This window comes from Festucalex cinctus, chromosome 1 (assembly GCF_051991245.1).
Source record: "Festucalex cinctus isolate MCC-2025b chromosome 1, RoL_Fcin_1.0, whole genome shotgun sequence".
Lineage (NCBI taxonomy): Eukaryota > Metazoa > Chordata > Actinopteri > Syngnathiformes > Syngnathidae > Festucalex > Festucalex cinctus.
Genome location: NC_135411.1, coordinates 56,789,742 through 56,809,432, shown reverse-complemented (window position 1 = coordinate 56,809,432; position 19,691 = coordinate 56,789,742). Strand labels below are relative to the sequence as shown.

The 19,691-nt window shown below is 40.5% G+C and overlaps 2 protein-coding genes across 5 annotated transcripts in view; both read right to left on the bottom strand.

Annotated features, from left to right (window-relative positions):
* The window catches only part of LOC144001817 (non-receptor tyrosine-protein kinase TYK2-like), a 39,826-nt gene extending 20,440 nt beyond the window's left edge, over nt 1-19,386 (bottom strand). For 3 of the 4 annotated variants that reach the window (XM_077496406.1, XM_077496430.1, XM_077496416.1), the window contains exons 1-23: nt 19,217-19,386; nt 17,090-17,279; nt 16,875-16,998; nt 16,701-16,805; nt 16,246-16,366; nt 16,014-16,177; nt 14,203-14,557; nt 13,948-14,118; nt 12,871-13,028; nt 12,683-12,800; nt 12,407-12,593; nt 11,452-11,567; nt 11,214-11,372; nt 11,046-11,133; nt 10,834-10,961; nt 9,832-9,967; nt 9,108-9,259; nt 8,880-9,030; nt 8,717-8,808; nt 8,453-8,642; nt 2,865-3,223; nt 1,858-1,924; nt 627-1,096 (exon numbers count right to left, since the gene is read on the bottom strand). In XM_077496406.1, the coding sequence (XP_077352532.1) occupies nt 627-1,096; nt 1,858-1,924; nt 2,865-3,223; nt 8,453-8,642; nt 8,717-8,808; nt 8,880-9,030; nt 9,108-9,259; nt 9,832-9,967; nt 10,834-10,961; nt 11,046-11,133; nt 11,214-11,372; nt 11,452-11,567; nt 12,407-12,593; nt 12,683-12,800; nt 12,871-13,028; nt 13,948-14,118; nt 14,203-14,557; nt 16,014-16,177; nt 16,246-16,366; nt 16,701-16,805; nt 16,875-16,998; nt 17,090-17,267 (3,789 nt within the window). In that variant the 5' untranslated portion in view covers nt 17,268-17,279; nt 19,217-19,386. The remainder of the gene's footprint in view (nt 1-626; nt 1,097-1,857; nt 1,925-2,864; nt 3,224-8,452; nt 8,643-8,716; nt 8,809-8,879; nt 9,031-9,107; nt 9,260-9,831; nt 9,968-10,833; nt 10,962-11,045; nt 11,134-11,213; nt 11,373-11,451; nt 11,568-12,406; nt 12,594-12,682; nt 12,801-12,870; nt 13,029-13,947; nt 14,119-14,202; nt 14,558-16,013; nt 16,178-16,245; nt 16,367-16,700; nt 16,806-16,874; nt 16,999-17,089; nt 17,280-19,216) is intronic. The other variant, XM_077496425.1, reaches the window with a different exon arrangement.
* LOC144001846 (non-receptor tyrosine-protein kinase TYK2-like) lies at nt 4,228-8,317 on the bottom strand. Its single transcript, XM_077496431.1, has 5 exons — nt 6,568-8,317; nt 5,119-5,291; nt 4,901-5,018; nt 4,709-4,819; nt 4,228-4,621 (listed from the first exon to the last, which is right to left on the bottom strand). Exons 1-5 carry the CDS (start codon nt 6,661-6,663, stop codon nt 4,469-4,471), a joined length of 651 nt encoding a protein of 216 aa, XP_077352557.1. The 5' UTR covers nt 6,664-8,317; the 3' UTR covers nt 4,228-4,468.
* Nucleotides 19,387-19,691: the final 305 nt, after the last annotated feature.

The following is a 19,691-nucleotide window of genomic DNA, read 5'->3' as shown; positions in this document are numbered from 1 at the left end:
TAATTCACACGAGAAGTCTCTCACGGAGGACTGGAATCTTGACCAGTGTTGAGATGATAATCTTTATGTTTGTGAGGGAGCTGTGATGAGATTATCTGCGCACCTTTCACACAATACGACTAAAGCTGTTAAATGCCCATTTTTTATCTTTATGTGTGGCATCTGACAAAGATAACAAATCTTTTGAGATTTGAAAAATCCTTTTATGTGTACCAGGCTTCAGACAATAGACATCTTTTTAAATTTCTAACATGATGTTCAGAGAGCTCCCAAGGTTATCAGTACGTCTTAAGAAGTTAAATGGAAACTTAAACAAATACCCTAGCTCCCTATAGTTTTCTACAGTAAATACCCCCCCCCCCCGCCCCCCACCCAAAAAAAAAATAAAATCTTAAACTTTGATGTCAAGCAAAAAATTGTAAAGTTCATAAAGTTAACTGAAAATTTTAATAAATAGCTCCCTAGATTAAAATGGGTTCAGCTTCACTCTCTAAATCGGCCATCAGATTTTTAAAAAAGGCTGAGACGGATATTCAACGAAATGCCCAATATCAGCGCTGCTCTATCCCTAATTTGTGTGCTCAGATGCATTGGAAATTAGAGGGAACATGGGTGAAGAGCCTGACCTGACAGAAGACTGGTGTGTGGGCATCAGCCAGCGCATTGCGCAGGTCTTGGGCGGTCAGAAGACTCTGAGGCAGGCGGTCCACACAGAGACACTTTGAGTGCAGCAGCGGGTACGTGAGTGAGCCCACCTCGGTCCAGTGCACGTAGAGCATGCGCGAGCCCAGCTGCTTTCCAAGCAGCTCCGACTTGGCTCGGGCCGCAGAGTCCTTCTTCATGTACTCCACAAAGCCGTAGCCCTTGGAGTGGCCGCTGGACGCTCGGTACACCAGGAAGCAGCGCTCCAGGTTGCCGAAGGGACGCACCAGCTCCTCGAACTGCTGCTGGGTGAAGGAGCGCGGCAGGTTGGCGATGCATAGCAGGGCGTCGGTGGGCTGCAGCTGCACAGAGATTTCCCGATCGCGCATTGTGTGCTGGTGGAACTCCTTGATAGCACTCTGTGCCTGTTCACCATTGAGCAGCGTCACAAAAGCTGCAGGGCGAAGGGATGGGGAATGATAAAATTTTAGTATAGGAACCGAGTTAATGTTTAACATGGGCTGGGTAATATACCCTTAAAATATAATCAGATGTCGATATAATACAGCGTGTCCACAAAGTCTGGGTACATAGGGGATTCCACTTTTTTATTTAAGCAGTTCAGATATTATTTTTCCTCCCCAGAATAAAGACTATTCCAGTGAGTTCACTTGAATATTGCAAAGCGCGTCAAATTATACATTGAAAATGATGTAAATCGTGTTGATAAATAAAATTTTCAACAATACAATTGAACAAAACTGTTTTGTTTAAGAAGTATTTTTTTTAACGATGTACCCACACACCCTGTAGATTTTTTTTTTTTTTTTTTTGCAGGGATTCAAAATCTGCCCTCATTTTTCTGTCCAGCACATTCTTCATCATAATGACTTGACAAGCATTATACTAATATATTGAGCACTATATATGAATTAGAGGTTGTTTAGCAATAGGTGGATTTTTTTTTGGTAAGACAAAACACATGGTGAAATCTGTATTGTGTAAGTTTTTATAGGTCAAACTTACAAACGAAAAAAATTAAAAGAAAAAATCTTTAAAAAAACAAAACAAAACAACAAAACAAAACAAAACAAAACAAAACAGATATGCTACAAAAAAGTAACACTTTCCCATCTGGCATTGGGTGCTTTCTTACTCAAAAATGCCATTTTTTTTTTTAATGTATCACTATTTTAAACCACATACATTACCAACCTGTGCCCTTGTATTTGTCTACAAAACAGTACTTCAGGTCATAGTTCCCCAGCAGTTCGTGAACCTCCTGGAATAGAAAGAGCAAAAATAATTCATACATAATAAAAATAAAATAACAACAATAATAATAATAAAAACACACAAAATAACGAAAATTGGGTGAGTGGGGTGGAATCACACAATCATTAATATATATATACACATTCTGATGGAAGACAAGAAAAGTGCCCCTGTGGGGTACTGGGACGGGAGATGGGGTCTACAGAGGCGAATGACTGACTCTTTGTTGGGGAGGACAAAATTGTTCTACGCTGCGTTTGTCCATTCACAAACGAACGGCGATGCCGTCGAGCACTTTCTGAAGCGTTATGTCCACACGCCTTCCACCTTTTGTTAAAACGAAACTCGCATCTCGAAACCCCACCATCTACTAAACATCCCCCTTTTCCTGAACAATGGTATCGCCCGCAACCCCCACCGCTCCCCACGAGTCAGGCACGTTCCAAAACGGAGGGGGGAGGTGGGGAGGGGGCCGATGACATCATGAGTTTATCAGACGAGTTGACGTGGTTAAATTGGACTTTGGGCCAACGTAAAAGGGAATAATTATGTGTAAAGTGTGACCAATCCGCAAGTGTGACTGGGACAGTCGTCCAATTAATTTACCGTACATAAATCCTCGACGAGGACGTTTGCGAGGCCTGACTGACGGCTCAGGCCACACTTGACAGTTAACTGACCAGCCGGGGTTTAATTAAGTTAAACACGAACACGTTATTTGTACAATTCACAACTAATTACTTAGTTTGTACTGTAAAGTATGGCTATTTTGAAGTGAACGGTTCAATATAAGTAAAGGGGGTGCCACTGCTAATTATCGCTAATAAACTATGTTGTGTTTAATGGCCAGAGGGCTAACAAAAGTAGCATAGCACGGCTAGGTTAACACTCGCCAAACAATCGCTGTCACTCACACACTCAACTTAAGCAAAAGTTTTCATCCCTACCTGATTGGTGATGTCAGACGGCAGATTTTTGACGATAATCTTCCTGCGGTTATAAAACTCCCGACGAGTTCTCTCCAAGCGGCTCTGAATCTCTTGGGGGCTCAGTGGCGTCCAGTCTTCGTCGGCCCTCCGCTGACCCTCGCGTCCCGCTGTTGGGACCTCTTCGCCGGCTTCGAGCTCGGGATGACGACCATCTCCGGGCCTCCACTTTTCGTGGTCGGCGGGTGCAGCGAGGTCGTACTTTTTGTGGAGCGGACGGGAGACGAAGCCGAGCGTTGTGTCTGTACTTTCTTCTTTGGCATTTGCGCTCACAGATACGACGGCCGCCATCGCTCGACTTGGTGGAAGTTCTGGTTGCTCTGGAAAAGCAGTCGCATTTGAGCAGTTCAAACAATACACACATGGGCCTAACACCGTCTCCGATTGGACGAGAGCTACGTGGCGTCAGTGGGTGGGGTTACGGGTGTTGTTTGAGCCATGCCCAAAGCGGAAATGATCCAAAGTGACGGTCAAGGGCAAGATCCGATTTTTTCCCTCAATATTTTTATTCATTTATGATATCCCATATATATAATTTCATTTGTTAGTTGAAACATTAATTTGAGATATTTGGGGTCCTTTTCCCTAGGTTGGCTACATAGGCAGTGTTTGAACTGAAGTAGGCATAGTTAAATGGGGAAAAGCAATGATTAGAAAAACAGTATTATGTACAATCTGCGATTGGCTGGCGACCAGTTCAGGGTGTACCCCGCCAACTGCCCATAGCCAGCTGAGATAGGCTCCAGCACCCCCCGTGACCCTTGTAAGGAGTAAATGGTTCAGAAAATGGATGGATGGATATTATGTACAATCTCTTATATGTTCAAATTGCTGGCTTTCAGCATTTACACATTCTACTAGTCTAGTTTCCTAAGTACATAGATCTTTAGTCATATATCTTCCAAATTTACATGAAAAAAAAAGCCTCCTCATAACTCGTATACCAACTTTTGCACTGCCAGTTTTAAGGGCTATTTTCATATCTAAATTGACCCACTTTGCTTTTAGTGTAGATTTCCAACTTGTTGAAAATGGCTATAACTTGAAGCAGCATTACTATGCAAAAAAAAAAAAAAAAAGACCAAGTCCCCATGAGTACTCCACCACACAGGGACATAGACAAACAAGAACTCAAAACCACTTCAGTAGAATTCCAGGGTTGTCAATAAGACACTAACATCATCAGGGACCCTTCTGGAACTATTTACTGGAGAAGCATGGTCCAAATGATCCTGTAGATGCATTGCTGGTGCCAAGCACTGTGAATATGCACTGGATTACGCAATAGTGGAGAAGGAAAAAAAAAAAAAAAAGGAAACCCCAATGAGAATGTGGAAAATTATTTATTGAACAAATAAACCATGTTATGTTCTGCTAAAATTCAAATGTAAAATCTAACAACCTTATAAAATGTATAAAATATTCAACAACCAAATGCATACTTACAAGTTTACACAGTATTTCGGTCTGTTGACCTTTTGTTCATGATGCTCCTTGTTCATGATGCCAGACCACAGTTTATGGAGGAAGCTGACAAATGTATGTAATGTAATGTAAATGTATTTTTAAATGGTATTCAAGCAAGTAGATTGGAATCCAGAGCTAAAAAAGTCAACACTTGGCTGTGAGCGGATATACTCCAGTTTCTCAAAGAGGGAATGGAACGACGGCCTTTCTGCAGGATCTTGAGCCCAACACTGCGTGGTTATATCCTTCAGCTATTCTCAGAGAAAAATAGAGTATTAGACACCCCTAAAGCTTAAAAAAAATATATATATATATATACATGTCATGATATTCTTTACCTCAGGCAAGCAGTCTTTGGGGCAAGACAAGCGCTGCTGCTTCTCCAACAAGCCAACAAGCACATTCACGTTCATCTCACTGGGCGATACTGGCACCATCTTGCTGAACATCTACAAAGCAGAAGACATGCTGCGTTTGAAACAAAGTCACATGCCAACGTGTTTTTTGCTGGTTCCACGACGACGAAGTACCACTGGGGGGCTTTCCTCTGGGTTGCAGCGGGTTAGGATCTCGTACAGAGTCACGCCAAAGGACCAAACATCGGATTCAAATGAAAATTTGTTTGTTGTCAGGCACTCGAGGGCATACCTGTAAAAGATGCAACACCAATCATCAAATAACTGCCATCATGGTGGCCACCCACCTCTTCTCAAAGACACCATGCACCAATTGGTAGACACAAACTCACCAGAACACTGGACTGTCACCGTCTTCGGACACACGGTAGTAGGTGACATTCTCAGGGATATATTTCGACAGGCCAAAGTCCGCGATCTTTACCAAGCTGTCGTTTTTCACTAAGATGTTACGTGCAGCGAGGTCCCGATGGATGTATCGCACTGAGTGCAAGTATTCCATCCCCTATGACAATGTATCATATTACAGTACATTCCAAACCAAAAACGTAATGGCAAAAGGGATTCACTCTAAGACAAGGGTGTCAAACATACGACCCGCGGGCCGGATCAGGCCCGCAAAGCGGTTTAACCCGGCCCGTGAGACAACTTTATAACTTAAAAAATAAAAATTGTAATGTCGGACCAATTAATCAGCCAGCCAAAATCAAATATATAAATTTGTAATTTCACAAGCAGTCCTCAGATCAGTAATGTAACTTGTACACGGAATCGCCCTGGTAGTCGTTATTTTAAACACAACTTAAAGGGATACTTCACTTATTTAGCCCATTATAGCAATAAAAAGTTAATATTTTGTCTATAATTAATTTGATACTTTCATTATTTTTCACGCTCAATTAGTACCTTTAAACCAATCACTGCTCACCTGTTTTCTAGGTTTGGTCATGTGACATTCACAAGCTGAGCTGTGATTGGTCACCTGAGCCCTTGTGATGTCATTTTCAGTCGACAGCAAGTTGCAAAATGTGTTTTTAAAGGTACTAATTGTACATGAAAAATAATGAAAATATCAAATTCATTATAGGCAAAAAATTCATGTTTTTTTTTATATTCATGTTTGACTTCCAAAAATGGCTAAATAAGTAAAGTATCCTTTTAAAGTTATGGTTTGTTTAAGAAAATGTTTTTGTTTTTTGTTTTTTTTTTGTTTGTTTTTTTTTGTTTTTTTCAAATCATAGACCAACATAAACGTGGTAAATATAACACAAATTCAATTACTGGTAACACAAATACACATAACTTCATTAACTGTGCCACACAATGCATTCTGGGAACTATATATATGCAAAATAGGTAGATTTAACACGTCCGGAACTCATACAGGCAAGGTGTTGCCACGTTTCATTTGCATTTGTGTTCATTTTTTTAAACAATAGATTACAGTTGAGCTCCGTAATTTAGGGCTGGCCCAAAAATTGCAAAAATCTGCGTATAATTGACGGCAATTGTTTTTAAGTTATATACCATTAATTATTTCACCGTTTCGGCCCACTTAGTAATATATACTGTATATATTTTCCTCTATGCGGCCCCTGAGCTAATATGAGTTTGACACCCCTGCTCTAAGAGGTGATGGTAAACATTAAAACAAGGCTACATTTTCTCTTTGGACTCAATAGAATTTTGGCATTGTGAGCATACTGTAAAAATGAAATGCTCACTTCCATACAACAGGGATGACATTTCCGCAGCAGAGCAAAGTCAAGCGAACAGCTCACCTGGCAGATCTGCTGAGCAAACAGCAGGCACTGGGATGTATTTTGTTCTTGTTTTCGAAGATATTTTTCCAGGCTGCCCAACGGAAGATACTCCATTATGAGCTGTACCACCTGTCCTCCTGTCAACAGGTCACACTAAGGAAGTTTGAAATCTTGTATTTCGGAATGGAACCTGCAAATCCAAGTTGACCCTGCAGTGTGGACCATTTTGGAGCTTGACCAACATATTTGCTGTTTTTATAAGTGCTTATCATCTTTGTATAATTGTGTGACAGTTCAGCCCACGTGACAGCTAAAGTATGGTTCATTTAGTTAGTGTGAGCCTTGAAAGAGGTTGGCTACGGCCCAGCACAATTGGCTGTGGGGAACATTATACAGTTACTGCAAATATTTGATAACCACCCACTTGAATCCATCTCCAATAAAACCACAAAAAGTTGGTAGACAGTATTTGTCGCTCTGCATTTAAAAAAAAAAAAAGTTGCTAAGTTTACAACATTGAGCAACAATCGCTTGATCGGAATGTCACTGCTTCCGTTCCTGTCTTACTTGGTAAGAAAAGCCATGATGGTACTATATTTAAGACACAATTCTCCCAAGTTGAAGTTATTTCAGCCAGTGTAAAAAGTGAATCTGACTCTTTAGCCTTTGTGTATTTTGACCAGGGTTATTTTAGTTAACGAAAACTAACGAAAAAACTAAAACTAAAATGCAAAGAACAATTTTGTTAACAAAATAAAATATAAACGAAAATGCATTCTAAAAACTGAAAACTAACAAACTACATTTTATGTAATGCTGTCAAAGTAAAAGCGTTAACTCATTGATTAATCACAAAAAAATATCGCATTAATCATGTATTAACGCAGATTAATCACACTATAATTTTGACCACAGATGATCCTATTCGCTTAACAGTCGATGGCTATGTTAAAGGTGGCGCAGGTTGTGTTTGAGCAATAAACTCCATGCATTAAAGTAAATAATTTAATAAATGTTTGCATATGACATTCAGAATATTTGTTCATGTCAAACTACTGTTTTTTGTTTTTTTCCCATTTTAAATTATGCAAGTAACTAACTGATTAGAAAAGAGGATGACAGTGTGCAGTGGATCAAAAAATGTTGACGATGTCCAATACATAACAGGTGCTCCTCAAATTTGGCAGGCAAAAAAAAAAAAAAAGATAAAAAGCCTTTTTAATTAAGATCTTAATCGTGATTAATCAAAATTCTAAGATGTGATTAATCTGATTAAAATGTTTAATCATTTGACAACTCTAATTTTATGTTTACAAAACTAACTATAAGATAGCGAAACTATTTTAGAGCAAAAATATCCTTCGTTTTAGTCTTTGGTAATTAATTTAATGCATGAGTCTTTAGGGCTGACTTTAAATATGATTTTAGTATATTTATTTAACCAGAATAAGAACATTTGAAAGTATGTCTCACAGAAGTGACATCATCATCCAATAGAAAACCACTTTCAGATGACGTCGCTCCTCTGCGACAATTTTGCGTGTTTGACTTTTGGCTCCAATGGCTCGGCTCGCCTGCTTTTTCAATTAACTCAGCTGAAATGCAACGCTAGGTAAGTAATCTGTTGCTTCTTTCATTTTACCATTGTATTTATTAAATATTGTGCACAAGTAATACACATTTTAATTTTTAAAAATAAAAATACTGGACTTTAAATTTGTATGACTAAAAGCCATTTGTTGCGATTGGCTGGCAGCCAGTCCAGGGTGTCCCCCGTCCTACTGCCCAGAGCCAGCTGAGATAGGCGCCAGCACCCCCCGCGACCCTTGTGAGGAATAAGCGGTCAAGATAATGGATGGATGGATGGATAAAAGCCATTTGTATGAGAGCGCTGAGAACTCACCCATTTCAGTGCAGCATCCTTTGTACTTGACAATGTTGTTGTGATCGAGGGACTTGAGGGTGTCGATCTCCTTCATCCAGGACCTGGGCAAGGGGCCGTTCTCTTGTTTTAAAGCCTTGACGGCCACGAGCTCTCCAGTGCCGTCGTTGGCGGGGTCGTACATGTATAGCGTCACCGTTCCAAAATTACCCTGAAGTCGGACGGCGTGAGCCGTTAGTTCAGCTACATGGAAGGAATGAAAGACTGATTGGGAAATGAACTCACCTTTCCTAAAATGCACCTCCTTTTCAGATGACGCTTGAGAAACGTGGTGGATTCAGCATGAGGAAGTGCATTACTGGGGAATATATCAGGATCTGTGCAGAGGATAAAACATCAAACACCAAAAATCATTGACATTTAAAGTTGAAGATCTTTCGAAGCGCACTTTTCCTCCTGATGTCAATGAGGTCTCTGAGCAAAGAGCTGAAGGAAGGCCTCTCCAAGGGCTCGTAGACGAGACACTTGTTGATGTAGACGGCCAGGTCCTGGGAGGACGGCTCCAACAACTTGCCCTTTTGCTGATAAAAGCACTCTTTCTGTGGAAAGGAGACGGATGGAGGTGATTCGACTCTTAGCGGCCACGACGTCCCGTAAATGAAGGCTCAGGGCCGACCTCCATCATTGTGGCGCCGCTAATGGGGAGATGGCTGTCATTGCAGATTTCCAGCAGGGTGACGCCGAAGCTCCACTGGTCTGCGCCGAGGCCGACGGGCGCCTTGCTGTAAACACACTCGGGAGCGATCCAGGGAGTACGTTCGAGTCGCTCTGCAGCAAGGGGGCGATGACATAAAAGTACTTGGTAAGATTTATGTGTGACTAAGCATGAATTTTATCATATTTATCAGTTTATTTATTAATGTAACGCTTCAAAACCAGAAAAGACCGAGATGTAGGTGCAAAGAACCCGTGATCACAAGATGATGGCAAAGCACTATTTATCGGTATGTCGAAACGAAACTCATAAACTCACGAAACCACACTTCATTGATAGCAAGATGCCACCAGGTGGTGCAGAAAAATAGGTGAGCTTTCCAGTCACAAAATGTATCCAGAATGAAATAATGATGAACTTGGCTCATGGATGGATGGATTTGCTTTCGCAGTGTGAAACCTGTTTACTAAATAATGCAACATTTTTGGGGACCAAAGCTGTGAAATTTCCTGTAGGACTCCAGATGGTCTCTTATTGTATACTAATTAGGCACAGCAGAGTAGTTGGGAAACAGTTCTTTCAATGGTCCATACATAAAAATTAAAATAAAAAAAAAAATGATGTAAACGAGTCCCAAAATGTCAAAGCTGATTTCACTCACGCTGTCATTATTTATGGTACTGACCTTCCTGGTAAAGTATATTGACGGCAATGCCTGGGTCACTCAGCTTGACTAAAGGAGATGCACCTTGCTCCAGACCTCGCCTCGCCACAAGGACATTCCTGCCACAAACGTTTCCATGGGTGACGCCTTTAGTCGCCTACAAGAACGCAGATCCCGTTGGAGTTAGCTAGCATAGCTACCTCTTCAGGCACAATAAATTTGTCAACATCTGTCACGAAACAAATTAGCGCCACTTCACATGATTTATTGTAGGGCGTGTACTGAGGAGTAGCTAGCTCTCGGTTCCTGCTATGCAGCTGCTTACACGGTCAGTGTTGATGACTTCCGCTGCACGTTTTTTTTTTTTTTCTCTCATAGACGTGTGTTATAGCAACAGAAAGAGGAAAAACATTTTAAAGAGGAAGTCAACCTTAAACATTTCTTGACAATAATAAGTTATATGTGACCTCACTAGTCTAAGCATGACATTCTGATTAATATTACATTTGTGGAATAAGAGTTATGAAGCAAAATCAGTTTTGTTTTTTTTCCATCAAAGGCGTCTATTTTCCCACTTGCTGTCGACTGAAGATGACATCACAGTTGCTCAGGGCTCAGCAATGACTAATCACAGCTCACCTGTTGTCAGAAGCTGAATATCATATTTGGACTTGTGGGGCATAGAACATATTATTGTCAATAATTTTTGGGGGGGGTTGATTTTCCTTTTAAGAATGTGGCTAAAACTCAGATCTGTTGCAGCTATTATACAACGTCTGAAAATAATTCCGAATGTTTGTGGAAGCCATCAATGACATATCAGTTATGTGCCACTTGGACACTTGCATTAATTCAGAATAGGGCACTTAGACCAGCAGTGCAAGTGCCAGCCTTAAATGAGGGCTAATTTCCTGATTACCGGTAGTTGGAAATGAGACATCCCTCTTCAAAAAGTTCATGCGGCCAGCAAAGTGACACGAACTGACATAGAAAGACAAAGCATACAAATGAATCGCAACTTACTAGGTAGTTCAAGGCACAGGCAAGTTGTTTGGCCACAATAAATTTCCACCGAGAAGTCAACTTGGCTTTTTCTCTACGTAGGAAAATGTCCAAAGGCCCAAATTCCACAAACTCTTCCACCATGATGTCTGCAAGAGAAGAAGACACAAAAGTTTACTGGGTGTGTTGAGGAAGTAGCAAAGTGGGAAGTAGAAGCTGCAGTGTGCTCTTACTTTCAGAACCGTTGACAGACAAACCATGGACAAACACCAGGTGACTGTGAGACACCTGCCTCATGAGACTTGCCATCTCAAAGAAAGCCTAAAAGGAAGCAAAGTATTGATTTTCAATCAAAAGACAACAGTCATTCGCGGGGCGGTCGCGGTGTGACAAGCGCTTACGGATGTGATATCCTCCTTGCTTTGCTCGAGAACCTTCAGCACCACTTGGACATTCTGTTCATCGCCGTTCAAGTTGTCCTTCTGCTCATCAGCCGCTTGCCTGACATTCAGATGTGCCGAGTAGATGTGAGTTCTAGTGCCAAAACCCAAATGCTGCCTCTGTCCGTAAACACGCACGACTCAGCTACGAAGCATGGAATTTACAAAGCTTGGAAGGTGCAACAAACAGGCTTCTAACCAGGATGAGGTCTTTGTACTTGATCTGGAAGCAGAGCTCCAACTTGTTCGGAGAGAGAGTGCGCGCGTTGTCACCGCCATCCACACCGTGTCTCTTCACGAGGAGGTTGGAAAGCTCTGTGGAAGATGAACAATCGGAAAAACGTGGTCAGCGGCACAACATAAACTAACAATACAGTCAAAGACATTTGCCCTTCAATGTTTAGTGTTTATTAAAAGTCACAAAGACAACAGAAGGCACCAGACACATTTCAAAATCCAAAATAAAAAATCTAATCTAAATCTATTCTGAAAGGTCATATAGCCCATTAGACAGTGGATGTATATAAACAGCCAATGGAAAAATCTCTATTCTGCCAATTCAATCCAGTCTTTTTTAATTATTAGCAGTAGTTAGGGATGGCCGTTAAGTTCAAAGAATTCATTCAAATTGGGGAAAGCTAAACAATTAACTTTATTTTAATGCTAGTTACTATGTAAGCTCACTCACGCCCAAATAAATAAATGAAATAGCTTTGTAATTAAATAAAAAATGAATATAATTAAAAAATAATAATAAATAAATAAATAAATAAAAACTCTGCTAGCAGAAAAAGGCTTCTGACAGTTAAAAAAAAAAAAAAAAAAAGCCTTAATTTATTATTATTCTCTTACTGTCAGGAATAGCCTTTTATAAACTACAGATGTCGAAAATCATTCATGAAACAAATATGAAATAAAACACATAAACGCTTTGGCTAATTATGTCCTGCTCAGGCAAGTAGTTGACAGACTAGTGGGCTTAAATAATGTTTCTTAGTTCAGAGCTGACTTTGTCGGCTGCCCCACCTATACCCATTAAAGAGGTCCTAAAACCTAAAGAACTACAACGTGTGGGAAAAAAAAAAAATCAGCACTTGACTGTGGAGCCAGGTAAGGTGTCAGTACAAATTAATTAAGTAGAGTAAATTAAACACCTCCTTGCCGGGGCCGACAGCACTTTTTAATAGTATATCTCTCAGTGTCAGACTCGAGTATGTAGTCCTTCAGGGTTGATATGAGCTCCTTCACACTGGAGAATTTCTCCTGCCAGCTGTCCAGGGAGAAGACAGAATCTTTATGCTGGATGCAAAACAGCTTGTGCCTCGCCATCGAGCCGTTCTGCTGGTAATAGATAATTATTGTTTTTAAAAAAACAGTCACCTCCACTGTGCTGCGATAACTCAAGACTTTTAAGTAGGGCGGCGACTCACCTGGGTTTTGCTTGGCACAGCCAGGACGAGTCGATGATAGTCGAGAATGCTCCAGCGTACGAGGCAAGCTTGTTCTTCTGCTTCCTCCCTTTTCAGCTTGTGTAGCACAAAGTCATCGCTGGAAACGCACCACAGTGTTTGTGCGGTGCTTATAGAGTACCATACAGGGGTTGAAGACAAAAACTCACTGCATCGGTCCGTGCAGTCCATTAGCTTCACTCAGCAGCACCCTGGGGGGCGCCACCTCATGACAAAGATAGTGGTGGGCGTCGGCAGTCAGCCGGTAGTATCCATCGAGCAGGGAGATGAAGGAGCGGGCCTCCTGGCTGGATTTCATCTCAACCTCCTACATGCACAGTCACAAAGACAACGAGTGGCGCTTACCAGCACAGCTGCCACCTACAGACACGCTCACATTCTAAAGACACGTAAATGCCAGAAGGCACAGCGACCTCGCCGAGTGGCTTGGATATAAATTTGGTGGCCGAATGACTTACAATTGATTCAAAGGGGAACCTTAAACATTTCTTGACAATAATATGTTACATGATGTGACCTCACAAGTCTAAACATGACATTCTGATTAATATTACATTTGTGCAATATGAGGTGTGCAGCAAAATCCAGCCGTTTATATCCATCTCTGGGGGCGGCCATTTTGCCACTTGCTGTCGACTGAAGATGACACAGTTGCTCAGGGCTCAGGCAACGGCCAATCACATCTCACCTTTTTCTGAAGCTGAGCGGTGATTGGTTGTTTTCTCGGCCCTGCGCAACTGTGATGCCATTTTCACTCGACAGCAAGTGCCAAAATGGCCGCCTTCTGATATTGATAGAAAATGCTGGATTTAACTGCTTAACTCATATTAACCAGAACACCATACTTACGACTAGTGGGGCTGCATGGAACATAGTATTGTCCAGAACTTTTTTGGGGTGTTGACTTCCTCTTTAAAATAAAGACATGGGCTAATGAGTGGAAACTCTTCATGAGGGAGGGAAGGGAGGGTGGAAACGCCCCACTAGTACCAAAAGATGGCGCCCTTTTTCGATGTGTATGATGGACGACATGTCAAGTACATGTGGTCAGACATTGCAGCTTGCAATGTGTCCCCTCACACAAAATAGGACAAAATACTGTTTCAACTGCCTAAGACAACTTTCTGGTATGCGTTTAACATACTTGGCCAATCAAGATGAGTGATGCTGATACATCCCGAACGATGCAGCAGATCTATAACAGAAAAATGAAGTAGCGCTCTCACCAAGCATTCATTGTCCTGAGTGCTAATGCAAACATTAGCATCACTGATGGCGAGGTGAATTATATCTGGGAAGTCACAGAAGGCCTTCCACTCAACGGGAGCGACCGCGCTCAGCTGGCTGGGGCGTCGCTTCATTTTCCTTCCGTAGTCGCTGTTCAGGATGCCGTTCGGCTGCGTCACAAAACGAAACAACATGAGCAGAAATGGAGAGAGAAAGGAGGAAGTAGCAACACTTCCTGCGACGATATGACAAACCTTCTCACAGCATGTCGTTTCCCTCCACTGTAGCCCCATGGCGGCAGAGACCATCAACTCGTGCACAGGTGCGGCCTCGCTGTCCCCTTTCCAAGCAGCCTGAATCGTGTCTTCGTCGTCCCTGCTCAGCCTCAGGCTGAGCACGGCGAAGGTCTCAGTGCCGAAGCGCGGCACCAAGCTCTCGAGAGCGCAGAGGTATTTGCAAATAACCTCTTTAACGTCCGGCTGCCTTGCTTCCATGTCATTCTGGTGTTTGCGCACGGATTGTTGAAACATCCAACGGAGTCTTAGTTTTGTAAGAACGTTGTATTCTGATATGTGCTTGGCATAAGACTTTGGGATGCATTTTACAAAGCTGGAAGAGACAGCAATATTATGGAACCTGGCCTTAGATATCACTCACAGAATTGCAAAGCAAATTGGAGAATAGCATTGAAATAGGAATAATGATGTCAGTCGGGGGAGTCAGCGTCTGGTCTCATGGAGAATGTCGACATTCACGCTAAAGTACCGCTTCACCCTCATAATATTGACATTTTTTTTCCTCCCAATATTTCAACTTTTGTCCTATCATTTTTTTTGTTTACTACATTAATGTAGTAATGACTTTTTTTTTTAAAATCTTGTATTTTTTTTTAACATATTTTTCTTACAACTTTTTTTTCTTGTAATATCACAAATTATCTTTAAAATTTTACCTTTTTGCGCTAAAAATAAATAAATAAATAAATACAACTTTTTAGTCTTGCAATATTATTCCTGTATTTATTTTTTGTATTATGGCTTTTCCCTGTTTTTTTTTTTAACTTTTTTCTTCAAAAATATAATTTATCTGATCGTATGACTTTTTTTTTTTTTAACAATATTTATTACCTATTTCTTAAATATTATGAGGTTTTCCCCTCAATAATATGACTTCAACCTTAATATAATGACAAAATTCTTGCAATAGTATTTTTTATAATCCTGACTTCTTTCTTCAAAAAAATATAACTATATTTTTAATATTTTAACTTTATGGTTGTAGTAGTATTACTTATTTCTTGTAATATTGTTTTCTAAGTACATTGTAATAAACAACTTTATTCTTGCAATATCATTATATTTTTGCAGTATTACTAGTACTACTTATTCTTATTCTTAAACATATATGACTTTATTTTTTGATGTTAAGTCTACTTATTTATGTATTTATTTATCTCTTTATTCACTACTTCTTATCTGTTCACTGATGTATAATGTACTTACTTGTTAAAAAAAAATAATAAAAATAAAAAATACCTGTATTCACACTTCAAAATGTTTGCTTGCTACTGCAAAACTGATGTTTATGTAGAGCACTTTGTATACAGCAACGCCAGTTCTTAAAGCGCTTTATAAATAAAGTTGAGTTGAGTTTAGCGTTACTATATTATGACTTTATCTTGCAATATTATTACTTTTTTTCTTGTAATATTATAATGACTTTTTCACAAAAAATTACTTTCCCCTTGCAATATTATGACTTTTTCTTCCAATATTATGGATTCTGTTTCGGAATTTCACAATATTTTTCTGAGATAAAAAAATAAAAGGCTATACCTTGTAATATGTAATATTTTCATTTCATATTAAGACTTTACAACCTTTTCTTCACTACTCTTAATACTTCTTACAATCAACTGCGAACGTACCTCTGTATCTATTACAGATCCGTTTTGATTGACACTGCAAAACAGTGTCTATAAAACGCGGATTATAATCTTCACAAGGGCAGGCCTTCGGAAACAGCTGATTAAAATGTGCACATGTCCCAAGTGTAAAGATATTACCTGGTCTTTCGTGCAACATGCTGCAAGGTACAACCCGTGTGCAGCGCCAGCTGAATGAGGTTGAGCATGGCCATGCCCAAGCTCTCGGTTTTAAAGCGACTTAGCTCCTCCTCTGAGCTAAAGTTCTCCATCGGAATGAGTTCGTTCAAAAAATCATATTTAGCCTGTCGGGGAGAGACAGCTCTGTCAGGGGACTGCCGAGGCAACGCGCTGTGAGAAGTCCAACACACACCTGGGCGTATAAATACTCCACTGATTTGATTTCCAGTAGCGGTTTGCCGAGGGCAGCGGTGGTACCATCAGTCTCGCAGAGAGGTGCAGTCACGGAAGGCACAGCCTCCCTGTCCCCTCCCCTGCACGTAAAGACATTAAAAAAAAAAAAATCAACAACCTAATAACGATTACATTAAATTATTTTCCCTTTTAGTTACCTACTCTATGCTGTACATTGATTTCATTTTTCAATCCACTCATGTCAATTAGTTCATAATTAAAATGAATAAAATAACAAAATAACAAAATTATTTAGTCTTTTTTTTTTTTACTATCACATTTTTGAACAGTGTGGAATTATTTGAAAAGCTTTGAAAACAAACGTTTCAACTGAGCTCAAAATAAAAATAGAGGCTAATCTTCTATTTTGGATTCCTATGTTTATATTCGAGTCCAGAGAAGTCAGTGCCTCACCAGTCATGAACCTCGCCAGACGTCACCGTTGGCTCGCTCTTGACAGTGAAACGAGTCACAACCGGCTCTTTGTCATTAAGTCCATGCCAATTGCGAAAGAAGAACCTGCACATGAGGAAACAGGTATTTGCAGTGACACAATGGCACCTTGTTGTGTGCAATGACATTACCGACCTCATTCGGTAGTGAAGAATAAGACTGGAATTCTCCTCTGGGTGAAAAACGTGATTTGGACTGTACCAGCAGCAGGACAGGGGGTCATACAGAGCAAACAGCATATGGTATAGAGGCGTTATCCCTGTTGAAGACGCACAGTTAGGTTACACACTTCACATAACCTCATTTTATACATTATTCAGTTTCATCTGGGTCAAAGCCATTATTCTCACCTACTGCCTCTGCAGCTGAAATGCACAGCTCCTCTGCGGTGATCTGTCCCGCGACCATGTGTGACAAATAACACTCTTCGTTGGGGCTCCAGAAGAGGTACACGTGGACGCCACCATGCTGAGGGGTTACCAGGGGTTGCTCAGAGGTCCTTCGCTTGACCCACCGCCTGACAGGCATGTCGGAAGACACCTGATGCACACACAATAGACGACGGGGTTTGAATCCCATGCTTGTGTGGGATTGTCTGGGCACTCCAGTCAGTGATGGTGTATGTGGGGTGGGGGGTGGAATGCTGAATCGAGGGCTGGGCAATAAATTGAATGAATTCAATACATCATCATTTTAAAAATTGCATCTTTGAACATTTGCTTAATTAAAACAGCAAAACATAATAATAATAATAATAATAATAATAATAATAATAATAATAAAAGGCTGCTAGAAATTATGATTTGCTGGTAACTTTAAAGCATCGCCGATACATCCTCATTTTAAAAATCAAATCGTTGAAAATTTGCTTAATTAAAACAGCAAAACATAATAATAATAATAATAACAATAAAGGTGACTATTACTGTGCATAATTATTAGGCAACTTAACAAAAAACAAATATATAGCCATTTAACTTATTTCTTTTCACCAGGGAAACCAATATAACAACTCGAAATGTACAAATATACATTTCTGGCATTCAAAGGCAAAACAAAAACAAATCAGTGATCAATATAGCCACCTTTCTTTGCAAGGACAGTCAAAAGCCTGCCATCCATAGATTCCGTCAGTGTCTTGATCTGTTCACGATCAACATTGCGTGTTCAGAGAGGTGTACTGTTTTCCCTCCCTGTCGATCTCACATTTGATGAGGGACCACAGTTTCTCTATGGGTCTCAAATCAGGTGAACAAGGAGGCCATGTCATTATTTTTTCTTCTTTTAGACATTTTTGGGCCTGCCACACAGTAGAGTACTTGGATGTGTGTGATGGAGCATTGTCCTGCATGAAAATCATGTTTTTCTTGAACGATGCTGAGTTCTTCCTGTACCACTGCTTGAAGGTGTCTTCCAGAAACTGGCAGTAAGACTGGGAGTTGAGCTTGAATCCATCCTCAAACCGAAAAGGTCCCACAAGCTCATCGTTGATGGCAGCAGTCCATACCAGTACGCCACCTCCACCTTGTTGGCGTTGAGTCGGAGTGGAGCACTCTGCCCTTTACTGATCCAGCCACAGGCCCGTCCAACTGGCCCATCAAGACTCACTCTCATTTCATCAGTCAATAAAACCTTAGAAAAATCAGTCTTATATTTCTTGGCCCAGTCTTGACAGTTTATCTTGTGTGTCTTGTTCTGTGGTGATCATTTTCAGCCTTCCTTACCTTGGCCATGTCCCCGAGTATTGCACACCTCTTGCTTTTTGGCACTCCAGTGATGTTGCAGCTCTGAAATATGGCAAAACTGGTGGCAAGTGGCATCTTCACACTTGATTTTCCCCAGTTCACGGCCAGTTATTTTGCACCTTGTTTTTTCAACACGCTTCTTTGAGACCCCGTTGACTATTTTGAATGAATCGCTTGATTGTTCGATGATCACGCTTCAAAAGCTTGGCAATTTTAAGAGTGCTGGATTTGCAAGACATCTCAATATTTTTTTTACTTTTCGGAGTCCGTCAAATCTCTCTTCTGACCCATTTTCCCAAAGGAAAGGAAGTTGCCTAATGATTATGCATACCTGATATAGGGTGATGATGTCAGAACACACCCCTTCTCATTACAGAGATGCACATCACTGATATGCTTAATTGGTAAAATGTTTTCAAGCCTATACCACTTGGAGTACGACAACATGCAGAAAGAGGATGGATGATGTGGTCAAAATACTCATTTGCCTAATAATTCTGCACTCCCTGTAGTATTAGTTACTATATTTAAAAATAAGTAAATAAAATAAAATAAAATAAAATAGGGTTTCGGAAGTACCCCGACACTTGGTGGTGGGAAACATGATCACACATAGATGACATATTAACTGTTGTATGTCGAGGATAGGAAACGGGCTCGTTATTCCTCTCAACGTTGTTTTGACTCGATCATGACGGAAAGAACAGAACAAAACCAAGCCGAGAATTTTACCTCTCAACGGCGACCGGCGACCTTTTAAAGGGCTGTCCGCTTACAGACGTTGTAATAATACAAGTCGATGTTAAAATTCGCCAGGATTTTGCCCCATTTCTCTCTCTAGTCTCGAAACCTCGAAACATTTTACTTCCTCAAATCAATCCCGGAAGTGACGCAGCAAGCAGTAGCCTTATGCTGCATTCGAGGATAGTCGGAAGTAGGATATATGCGAGTTGCTTTTTCCTATACAACCCCTAGCAAAAAGTATGGAAACACCAGTGTTGGACGAGCACTCACTCGGATGTTTCATTCTGTCGACCAAACTCAGATTAAAAATAAAAAATAAAAATAATAATAATAATAAGCATGAAACCGTCGTAAGGTCATTCCAAAGTGTAACATCTTGGCTTTCAGAAGCAGTAAAAGAAATGAAGAAAAAACATTGCGCTGGTCAGTAAATGTTAATTTTATAGAGCAAGTGCCTGGAAAT